The following is a 12,773-nucleotide window of genomic DNA, read 5'->3' as shown; positions in this document are numbered from 1 at the left end:
TTATCTAACAGAGATTAAATCCCCTCGGCTTGGGACCACCTAGACGTGGTGAGGGGGATCGTGAACCGCAGAAATTTGTTCCCTGGTTTGAGTCCAAGAGTCCCATATATCATCGTATGTTTCTTTGGATTGATTTTTGTGGAATTTTCCACTTTTGCCAATATTTATTGGACCTGATAAATAGGAAAGGTTATCATAGCTAGGACTGGGTTTATATCCAAAGCTAAATAGTGGGCATTGTGGTAGGATCATCAACTACCCGATAATGTTCGGACCTGAGAGATATCAGATTGATAGCTCAAGGGTGGAACTATTCTTCAGTGTTGGGCCACGGATTCCAGGGGGATCTGGTTCTGGGGATAGGACTCTCGGCATTCTATCCTGTTTTTCCATAACATGATTAGGGTGGAGATGATTGTATTCTTGTAATACTCTCAGTCCTAGCAAGCCGGTTTGGGTTACACTTGGAAAGAACTGAGTTGAGCCCCACACAATCTTCGGTTTTTTTGGAAGAAGATATGATGTTTTGGTGATGCATACACATGAGCGTGTTTGAAACCGACTCTAGTGGGGAATGTGTCTTGTGTGAATATTGTGATCCGTTCATAAGTGGATGATGGCCATATTACGCAGAATATTCCTCAGTTTTAGTTGAGGTGTCCTATGCAGATTTCCAACGTCAGTGTCAACAGGGCGACGATATATCCGATGAACAAGATGTAGAAGCATCCTTGTAAATGGTTCAGACTTAGGACTTCCTTGGTTACTGTGTCCTGTAAGAATAATAAATGAAATGAAGCTGTTTTGATTAAACAGAGCTTGGTGAAAATTATCATTCCTTTTTACTGAGGTTTATTACTATGATTCTTGAAATTGTTTTATAATAAAAAAAAAAAAAAAAAAATAATAATAATAATAATAATAATAATAATAATAATAATAATAATAATAATAATAATAATAATAATAATAATAATAATGTTCTAAAAGGGTCCACAAAAAAACAAAGTGTAAAAGTCCGTGTATAATTTTGAAGACTTTACAGAAAAGCTTTCGAACCCTTCCTTGGGTTCATCTTCAGTCCAAATGAACAAAAAGTTACAAGTACAGAGGTAAATTTAAAAAAACAAGAGTCGTTGAAGATCGTTGACAACGGTCGTTAGCTCGTTAATGGGCCAGGTGAAGAAAGAGGGTAGTTAACAACAACTAGGTGATACCCTCTCCCCTATCAATCCTTCTGGCTGCAATCCTGTTGGATCTTCGTACAGGTTGTTGCAACATTACATGAAGTCCTTCATACAAGGGCGTAGATTGGGCACCGTTATCAGACTCCCCCGGGGCAGTGGTTACCTGGACTGGAAGAGGCAAGGCAGAGGCAGCATCAGGAGAGGGAAAAACAGAGCCTGTCCTACAGTTAAAATCTTTAAAAAACGTACTAGAATATAAAAATTAACAAATGGGTCTTCGTTGACAAAAGACTTGTTTCCTTTGAACGATTCTCCCAAACTTATAGCAGCTCCCTCGACTAGTCGTCTGACATTTACATTGTTACTTTTAAAGATAATAATTTTTAGCCTTGTTCCAGTTGGGTCCATGATCATTCCTGAAAGCATGTGCTACTATTGCGCTGTTTTGTGATTGTAGTTCATAAGCTCGCTTATGTTCGCCCAAACGTATATCTAGTCCCCGCCCACTTTCACCAAAATATTTACTATTACAATCCATACACGGTAGTTTGTCAACGCCTGAGACTATGGGATTTTTATCATTGTTATTGTTTTTTACGAGGGAACGTCTTATTGTATTTTCATATTTGAACGCAATTTTAGTTTCCTTCTGACTTTTGTTGATATGTCCACTTATATTATTTACTTCTGGATTAAAGGGAAGGGACAAATATCTTTTTGGTTTTGATGAAAGTGGGCGGGGACTAGATATACGTTTGGGCGAACATAAGTGAGCTTATGAACTACAATCACAAAACAGAGCAATAGTAGCACATGCTTTCAGGAATGATCATAGACCCAAATGGAACGAGGCTAAAATTATCTTTAAAAGTAACAATGTAAATGTCAGACGACTAGTCGAGGGAGCTGCTATAAGTTTGGGAGAATCATTCAAAGGAAACAAGTCTTTTGTCAACGAAGACCCATTTGTTAATTTTTATATTTCTAGTATGTTTTTAAAAGATTTTAACTGTAGGACAGGCTCTGTTTTTCCCTCTCCTGATGCTGCCTCTGCCTTGCCTCTTCCAGTCCAGGTAACCACTGCCCCGGGGGAGTCTGATAACGGTGCCCAATCTACGCCCTTGTATGAAGGACTTCATGTAATGTTGCAACAACCTGTACGAAGATCCAACAGGATTGCAGCCAGAAGGATTGATAGGGGAGAGGGTATCACCTAGTTGTTGTTAACTACCCTCTTTCTTCACCTGGCCCATTAACGAGCTAACGACCGTTGTCAACGATCTTCAACGACTCTTGTTTTTTTAAATTTACCTCTGTACTTGTCGTAACATTTTGTTCATTTGGACTGAAGATGAACCCAAGGAAGGGTTCGAAAGCTTTCTGTAAAGTCTTCAAAATTATACACGGACTTTTTACACTTTGTATTATTGTGGACCCTTTAGAACATTATATATACTCTCGTGATAGAGAGTTTTTCCCTACTAATAATAATAATCTCTTCTTAATAACTATGACGATAAAAAAAAAAGAGCTTCATCGTCACTATCATTACTAACGTACTCTTATATATATGCAGGATAAAAGGATCCTCCTATAATCTGCCTTTTCAGGGTCTTTTGTATCCAGCATTTTTATTATCATTTTCATAGCAAAGAGAGACACACCTCTCCACGAAAGTCAGCAGCGTCGAGCTTCAGCTGACCTCCCTTTTCCTTGATGTCTCTCCTGGTCTTCCAGGCTTTGGTGTTGATGACGTCATTCGTCCAATAGTCAAAAAGACCCCCTTCGTTAAGTCGAGTCCTCATCCTCGTCAGGGCTTCCGTGAATATGGCGCCTCTCCTATGGTGGAGGAACAAGTGATATGGGTATGGAATAATAAAACACCTTGCTAGGACTGAGAGTGGGAATTGTAACAGTAGTGAGAATGTAATGACACCCCTTCCGCTCTGAGTACTGATCCAGGAATTGTAGGAATTCCTTAGAATATTGTACAACACTTTTGATGTACGCGATAGGTCAGGCATACCTGGTGATAGGAAATTGTAAGGACATCCGACGCTTCTGTAATGAGTAAACGAAAATTTGTGTTGCACAAATACAAAATGATAGGGAATCTCTTCTGTGGAGAATAATGAGGCATTAGTACAACAGGGCAGATCGTTCTTGATTGGGTTGTGATAACAGTAAATTGTAAGAATGTTGAAAAAGTCAGTCTTCCTGTGGCACGTGATATGGAGTTGCAAAAACAGTAAGGATTTAATATACTCGAAGTTAAGTACGTATATCTTAGTTTAACCAGCCCACTGAGCTGATTAACAGCTCTGCTAGGGCTGGCCCGAAGGATCAGATTTTTTTATGGGGCTAGGAACCAATTAGTCACTTAGAAACAGGACCTACAGCTTATTGTGGGATCCGAACCACTTTATGTCGAGGAATGAATATCTAATCACCTGAAATAAACTCCTCTGATTCCGCACTGGCAGGTGCAGGGAGCAAACTCGGGCTACCAGTTTGATAGACGGAATACGCAGCCCACTCGCCCCAGTCAAGGAAGGAATTTTTTCTTTATACTTGAGCACCTGTTACTGTGGTGGGGTATATACTATATATATATATATATATATATATATATATATATATATATATATATATATATATATATATATATATATATATATATATATACATGTACAATTTATACAATTTTAGCTTTATTATCCATACACGCGAGGTCGGGTCCCTCTTCTTACGCATACGAACTGCTTCTGTAGATTTCCCCGATTATCCATCACACTTTCATTTATTCACCACTACGCGGGCTCGGCAGTTGTCTATATTTTTACGGTTATAAAAATCCCTTTTGGGCTCTTTCTAAGACAACGCATTTTACGATATGTTTGGGCCTTAGTGTTTCCATTTCTTCCAAAACTCACCCACACATACACACACACACGCATATATATATATGCGTGTGTGTGTATGTGTGGGTGAGTTTTGGAAGAAATGGAAACACTAAGGCCCAAACATATCATAAAATGCGTTGTCTTAGAAAGAGCCCAAAAGGGATTTTTATAACCGTAAAAATATAGACAACTGCCGAGCCCGCGTAGTGGTGAATAAATGAAAGTGTGATGGATAATCGGGGAAATCTACAGAAGCAGTTCGTATGCGTAAGAAGAGGGACCCGACCTCGCGTGTATTGGATAATAAAGCTAAAATTGTAAGAATATGATATAACAATAAGTCACCTATGAAGGGACGAACAAAGGGGAATTTGTAAGAATAGTTACAATATGATACATGTCTCGTGCAGTGCAGTCATTATCTTTACTAGCAGACATAAAGAAAGCCCATTATAGTAAGATTGTCCGATTTAACGCCAGGAGTCGCTGTGCAGGCTAGCGTTTTGCTTGCATTTTCGTTTACAGTTTTCCACCCGTCCCTTGCATGGGATGGAGACATAACGCCCATTAGGGGTGGGGGTGGGGTAGGGGGGGAGGATGAAACCCCATTATAAACCATCTTAGGGGTCCCTACTATAACTCTGCCAAGTTTCATGCCCATCGGACCAGCTGTTTGGCCGTGATTGAGTGACAGACGGACGGACAGACATGACGCTCATTATACTAAGATGATATTTACAGGCTTCTGCTTGTGCTTTTAGGATTATCCCCAAGTTGGAACCCTTGGGGTTCACCATCTAGGAAAGATATAAGATTCACAGGAAGGCATTTAAGTAAAAAAGATAAATAACAACCAGTTGGCAAGCATAGCATCTCACCTGAAACCCCAAACGTAGCCAGCGGTGGGATACTGCGTCTCACTGAAATGGATAGGGGTATAGCCAAGGCTGCTCGTGTACTGGGAAGCGATGATGTCTCTCATGTAAATTTGGGACTCGAGGTATGCATGGCGACCTTTCATGACCTTGTCCATATGGTTGTCCAATGTGTCGATCTAGTAAGGAAGTCTGAATTAATCATGAAGTATAATAAGGAAGGAAACAGTTGAATTTTCATTCTATGTAAGGTTTACGATTGATTCTTCCATTCTTCTTTAGCCATGCTAGTAACAAAGAGAAAATTATATTGAATCTTCAATTTACTAAACAAGATAGATTTCATTACTTCAAATTGTAAAGTAACACAGATTATAATCTAATTTTGATTAAAATAGGAAGGAAAAAAATAGAATACTCCAGATTTTATCATCAACGAAGAGAGAATAGAAAGGATTCTTCAAAACTAGTAATGAAAAAAGTAATTGATTCTGGTTCTTCAAATCTGATATTGATCGTTCGAAAAAGCAATTATCCAAGTTTACATCTTTCGTGAGGAAATGTTACTTGCAATGACGACAATCTGCGTTCTTTGCCGTAATATATCAGTACGATTCTGGCATCGATGCTGGCGATAAGACGTTTAGTCTTTTGATAAAGTATCTTTTAGATAACATGAAAATATCGCTGTTAACAAATTTGGATAATAAGAAAAACCTCTTACATTGTGTATTTAAACTTCTTACTCTGAATTTCGCAGTGCCAGTTTGTAATGCAGAGGACGTCAACTGAGCAGAGTATACCTATAATATTCCTTGTACTCCATGCATGCAACCCTCCGATTTATGCATAGGAAACCGCATATAGATTTATAATATATATATATATATATAATAATATATATATATATATAGATATATATATATATAATGAGAGAGAGAGAGAGAGAGAAGAGGAGAGAGAGAGAGAGATATTGTTTGTATGGTGATTTTTACGTTGCATGGAACCAGCGGTTATTCAGCAATGGGACCAGCGGCTTTACGTGACTTCCGAACCACGTCAGGAGTGAACTTCTATCACAGAAAAACACATCTCTGACCCCTCAATGGAATGCCCGAGAATCGAATTCGCGGCCACCGAGGTGGCAGGCTAAGACCAAACCAACCACGCCACTGAGGTGCTCTCTCTCTCTCTCTCTCTCTCTCTCTCTCTCTCTCTCTCTCTATATATATATATATATATATATATATATATATATATATATATATATATATATAGTATATATCATTCGAGCTACAAATGTCCTTTAATATCTAATTCGCTCTAACTCGGAATTGATATATTTCATATATGTACCGAAGGGGAATTTCTAGTTGATAATAATTTCGTCCCCTCATGGATCGAACCACCGTCCAGCTGACGAGAACGAAATCAGGACGGACATGACGTTGCCGAATTGGCCAACGTCACTGTCCGCCCTGATTCCCCTTCAGTACACATAGGAAAATATATCAATTCCTAGGTAGAGCGAATTACATATTAAAGGATATTTGTAGCTTGAATGATTTATATGAATCACGGTGATGTGATAATTATTCATATATATATATTAATATATATATATATATTATATAATATATATATATATATGTATATATATATATATAGTATATATATATATATATATATATATATACATATATATATATATATATATATATATATATATATATATATATAGACAAAGAGAGAGAGAGAGAGAGAGAGAGAGAGAGAGAGAGAGAGAGAAACTCCTGCAAAGCCCAGCCTATATATATATATATATATATATATATATATATATATATATATATATATATATATACATATACATATAGTTGATATATATATATATTATATTAGGATATATATATATATTATATATATATAATTATAATTATATATATATGATAGAGAGATAGAGAGAGAGAGAGAGAGAGAGAGAGAGAGAGAGAGAGAGAGAGAGAGAAACTCCTGCAAAGCCCAGCCTACCTCAGTAGGGGAAAAAACCCCATTGTCCCTAATCACCTAGGTGCTAATCCCCAGATAGGCGATTTTTCTACCAGGGGATTAGCACCCAGGTGTGAAATTTCACACCTTTTAATGAGGTCTTAATTACCTTTCACACCTTTTAATGAGCTGGCAATTACTTTTCACACCTAGTAATGAGCTGGTAATTACTTTTTACACCTTTAGGTGTGAACATTGACCATAAAGGTGTGAATATAACAAATAGATGTGAAATTTCACAGGTTTCCCACAGTCGTGTCGGCGCAGCGCAAAACTCTACGGAGATAAAAACCCTGATTTCAACCCTGAAACTCCCCCTCCCCCCACAAATTTCCTCATATTCTACGAAGGTTAAACCCCTGATTTCAACCCTGAACCCCCCCTCCCCCCACAAATTTCCTCATACTCTACGAGGGTTGAATCCCTGATTTCAACCCTGACCCCCCTCCCCCCACAAATTTCTTCATACTCTACAAAGGTTAAAACCCTGATTTCAACCCTGACTGCCCACCCACCCCCCGATTCCCTCAAAAACTCCTTATGACGTCACGAAAGCCTATGGACGTAAAATCCCAGGTTTCAACCCTGACCCAGATTTCTCTCAAAAACATCCAATAACGTCACGAAAGTCTATGGGTGACGATCCCAGATTTCAAACACAACCCCGATGACATCACAAAACTATACGATGTAAAATCCAAAGGCTTCAACCCTCACCCCCAATTCCTTCCACTAGCCCCTGATGACATCTTAAAACTTGAAATCACAGGTTCCAACATGTCCCCCGAATTCACTCCCAAACGCAAATTTTTTTTCAATAGGGTACACTGAAAATTAACTTAACAAAACCCATTTCAGTCTTAATCATTTATGATATGTGTATACAGATGCATAATATTCCATACATGAAGAGGTTAAATGGAAAATCAGATTACATACAGAATTGTTATTATGTTTGTAACAAATGTCATACAGAAATGCATGGGGAAGGGTATACATGAATTAATATTCCATACAAAGTCATACAAGAATACACTGGAAAAGGTGTACAAAAGAATACACGGACATGATGTACATTTGTTTTATGAAAATAATACTTCATTGAGACACATTGCTAGTATATACCACACACATCCTCCCCAGTTTCCCGATCGAGTGTGAAAGATAATTCATCTAATACATCTAAGCTTTTAAATCTTGATAACAAGTTCTTCATATATAAATCTTCCACACATCTTTCATCTAGCAGGAATAAATTCTTTTTCATGATGACGACGCAAGTGATTTTACCATTTTTTTTCATTTCATCACTGATTGTAGGAACACAGGCAAATTTTGATTCAACCATGTCATGTTAACTCATCTACTTTGTCCGATACCGGCGGGAAGATAACATATTTAACATAGTCATACGATGATTTAAATAATTCTTCCTTCAATTTCTTCACCAAAGAAAATAAGTGGTTGAACCTCATCTGCTTGGTATTCCTGCTCAAACGGTCAGCATGGTCCTCTTCTTTGGAATATGCTACACTCTTTCGGGCGTATTCATTATCTTCAACAGGGGCTCCGATACCATATTGGGTTAATAAAGTAGCTACAGTGGGGAGATCTACTTCATCGTCACATTCCCAAGAGGTAATATTTTTGGGCCTTTTCACAATGGCAGACCTTTCAACACCGCGATCGCGAAGACAGGCGTATGTTGCACCAGCTCGAGAATATCAAAAGCCTGCAATCTCAGCGTATGGATAACTTCGAACGACGTCTTCAACCACACTGTAATTCCTGCATGTAACACAATTAGTGGCCACTACTAAACAAGCATTTCAGACAAGTTCCCTAAAACTAACTTGCACAAGGAGGTTGACGAAGCCATGGCAAGAGTGTGCATTTTAATATTCCAATGGTTCAAGAGTTAATGAGCCACCAAATCCCACAATCGAACTTCCCCACCCCCTTGACACTATGAGCCATTAAAGATGCTCCCCTTTATCACAATAACTGATTAAACAAGTTGTATCATACCACCGTCCAAAACTCCCACCGGAAGCTATGAATCACACTAAAGCCTGACCCACTTTCGAACTGTTATCTCAATCTCGTTATTAAACAAGTTGTGTCACGTAAAGGGTTAATCACACAATTAAACAAGCTGTATCATTTTCCCAACATGTTAATAAGGTACCCACGCACGCTCCATTTTCTTTTTTGGATAAATCTTCCAAGAAGTATATGACAGGATTTTGCGATGTATCCACTTTTCAGATTTTGAAAATTTTCAGAGTATTTTGAATAGTATATCCCCTTCTAACAACTGCGTTCCAATGCTCATCCGCTATACTTACAACGTCTCCAACATTCAAGATTGATCTGGTGGGTGGATTAACGAGAACAGCATTTTTATACATACTCGAGAATTGACGTTTAATGTCCTCTCTAGCAGTTAATGAGTGAACTTGTTGAGAGGTGCGTTCCTTTCCCAAACTTTTATGTGGGGTATTGTTATAACTCTGAACAATGTCACGCAAGACATTAATGTATTTTAAGGTGATCTTATGCGTGAGATATCTGTATATCCTCCTCTTAATAGTCCTTATTACTCTTTCAGCTATAGATGATTTTATCTTACTTGAGTAAACGCTATATAATTTTATATTTTTACCCTCTAGATATTCTCTGACGTGTTTGTTATAATATTCCCTGCCGTCATCACTATTCAAACGTGAAACTCCCGAAAATTCTCTAGATTCGATAATCTTCTTTAAAGCACGACGCATAGTGACACCATCCTTCTTTTTCAATGAAATAATTTGAAGGTATCTGGAAAAGACTTCAATAAATATCAGCAAATATTTAAACCCCTTATTGTACCGAGCTAACTTTGACATATCAGCTAAATCGGTACTCGCTATCACTCGAGGCTTGGATGACATGATTTTGCTTCTCGGGAATTTTTTTCTTCCGATTTTACGAAGTGTGTAAGACTTTTGCTGGCGTAAGAATTCTTTAACATTTTCTCGAGTAATTTTGTTATCCAGATTTTTCGCTACTCTGAATAAAGGGTCTACCCTGCTGAAACTACCAACACCTTGTGCATCCCCATATAAAGTTTTAAGGAGTTTTAACTGTTCTTTATCCATATTGGTAAGTTATTTGATATTCCGTTTCACCCAGAATATTAGTTCGAAGCTGTAACAGTTCAGGTGTTGATGGGGCAAAGTCTACTAGCAAATAACCGTACCGGTTATGTGATAGAGCCTTTTTATATATATTCGAAAATGCTGACGCTTTTTGACGACCGAATAATTGTCGACCTAAAGTTTCAATTTAACTAAAATCACGATTTTTCATTAGTATGTAATGTGAACAATTCAGGCTTATACTTCTACTAAACTTTCCAGAATGAAACATATTCTGTTATGAATAAACTGAATTAGATGAATGACGTCCTGCTGTGAAGGTGTTAGTGACAAATTTATTATCACTCGCTTCTAAGAAACAACCATTGAGTATAGATAACAAGCCTTTTTTTATCCTCCATCCCCTTTTCAGTGTAATCAAAGGTATTTAAAATTTCTTTGGAGACTTTAAATTCAGATACCCCACAATATGAAATATAATGGAAATGCGCTTATTAAAGTTCAATGATCTTTTGACATAGGACTGACTTGCCGCTGTTACTATAATGCGGGCGGGATTGGCAAAATGATTTAAAATCAGCTCGGGGAAGGGACCTGTTGCCATGATGTCAGCAAGCTCAATACTAAGGGTATGTATTCTATTCATCCGTCTTATATAGACGTCAATTTCAGTGAATGAAAGTTGATGGCAATAACATTTGTTTAATTTTTATAGTGAAATATATAGTATATAGGACACTCATACAAGGTTTTACATAATATATGCACAAAATAACTATATATATAATAAAATATTTACAATACAAATGTAATAAAACATTTATAAAAAAATAACTATAATACATATATATATATATATATATATATATATATATATACATATATATATAATATATATATTATATATATATATATATATATATATATATATATATATATCTATATATATAGTATATATATATGTGTGTGTGTCTTGTGTGTGTGTGTGTGCGTGTGTGTGTGTGTGTGTGTGTGTGTGTGTAGATAAAATAAAACTAAGTATACTACAAAACATAAACACAAAATTGGCCACTAAGTCAAGGTGAAACGCCCTCGTTTCACAGGAGGTGGGATGAATCCATTTCCTGACAAGGTAAAAGAGATGCCAATGACAATGAAGAGAGAGTTGATTTTACATCCCCCACTTTACTGTGCTCTCTTCGCCGTTTTGAACACCCTTTCACTCGAGGGAAATGATGTGAAGATGGGTGTAGTTCCTCCTCCACCACCACACCCTCCACCCTCTCCTCCACCCCAATGTCTGGATGGCCATACGCCAACGATTTATAAGGTGTCACATAACATCTCTTATCCTCTAAAGGACATAAAGACACCTTTCGCTGGCTCGTATGACACATTGTACCTCCTACTCTTTGCAAACTGTACACACGAGTATAAGTGATCTCATTCTTCTCGATCACTTTTCGATACTGTTCATGTAGAATGGTCTTCTGCCGGCATCTTTGTATACCTTTCAAGGTGTTACTACGGCTATTTTCAGTTGGATATTAATAAACCTAAGGTTTGACACAGATGAATTCTCTCATGAGTTCACTCCCGGTTTCAACCTTGACTAATCTGAGTTCCCCCTTACGTGACTCATCATACAATTCGTGAGTTTTCGGGAAATTACTCAAGTCCATATAGGGTTTGAGAACCTCCTTCAATTCATGATTGAGGTTATCAGTCACAAGGGAGAAGATCAAGCTGTCAGTGTCTTTCATCGTGGTGATTTTGAAGAACGTCATAATAGAAGCGATACATCATGTCCTTCGCCATGTCTAGTATACTGAAACCGATGTAAAACGGGGATTCAGCTGTAACAGACTCTTTGCAATGGTTTACAATGTACCTGCCATTACCGAGTTTTTTCAAAGTCTTGTACGCTTGTTTGGACTCGTTACTTAGGAGAGAAGGTTCATTGGTAGTGACAACAGTTCTAGTGGAATAATTTAATGAATTTTTAATTGTTACACCGAAAAGACCATTCATTATTATTTTGATGGTGTTCCTCTTGTCCAGAACAGACTCTTCAGCTCGCCTCTCGGCATTCTCCAGGATATATTCCCTCAAATAAAAATCCTGTTTGTATTTGTACACTTTCCTTATTACATCAGCTTCTAGACCGAGTCTTATCAGTGTTTAATAAGGGAAGTCAGATCAAGTGATTACACATCAGTAGATGCATACCCGTCAATTTAACATTTTTCTTGGGCAGCTTCACATTGACCTTATTCAGCAGGTTTTTACTAAAGGAAGATAGATCCTGGTGAGTTACATTCATGTGATGAATGGTGAGAGGGAGATCGTCTGTCCATAGAGCAACATCCCTACTAACTCGTTTGGTATCGAGAAGGAGGAAATAACCGTATTCATCCTGTGAATCAATGGCGGTAATTTGACTAGCGACAAACCGTTCAAATTGAGCAGGGGGAAGTTCAGTTATTTCACCCAAGGGCATTTTGTATTTGCTCATAACCGTGGGATACAAGCTTGTAAAATCAACGTACAATATAATCGATTGAAGATCACCAACCTTAAAACTGGGATTTAACTCTGGATTAGTGGCTACAGACC

The 12,773-nt window shown here is 37.6% G+C and overlaps 1 protein-coding gene across 1 annotated transcript in view; it reads right to left on the bottom strand.

Moving 5' to 3' along the window:
- Positions 1-512: 512 nt before the first annotated feature.
- The window catches only part of LOC135202635 (ionotropic receptor 21a-like), a 30,739-nt gene continuing 18,478 nt past the window's right edge, over positions 513-12,773 (bottom strand). Inside the window, exons 4-6 of the mRNA XM_064232130.1 lie at positions 4,969-5,144; positions 2,852-3,026; positions 513-773 (exon numbers count right to left, since the gene is read on the bottom strand). Of these exons, the coding sequence (XP_064088200.1) occupies positions 648-773; positions 2,852-3,026; positions 4,969-5,144 (477 nt within the window). The 3' untranslated portion in view covers positions 513-647. The remainder of the gene's footprint in view (positions 774-2,851; positions 3,027-4,968; positions 5,145-12,773) is intronic.

This window comes from Macrobrachium nipponense, chromosome 33 (genome assembly GCF_015104395.2).
Source record: "Macrobrachium nipponense isolate FS-2020 chromosome 33, ASM1510439v2, whole genome shotgun sequence".
NCBI classification, from domain to species: domain Eukaryota; kingdom Metazoa; phylum Arthropoda; class Malacostraca; order Decapoda; family Palaemonidae; genus Macrobrachium; species Macrobrachium nipponense.
This window is presented reverse-complemented; position numbering and strand designations above follow the sequence as displayed.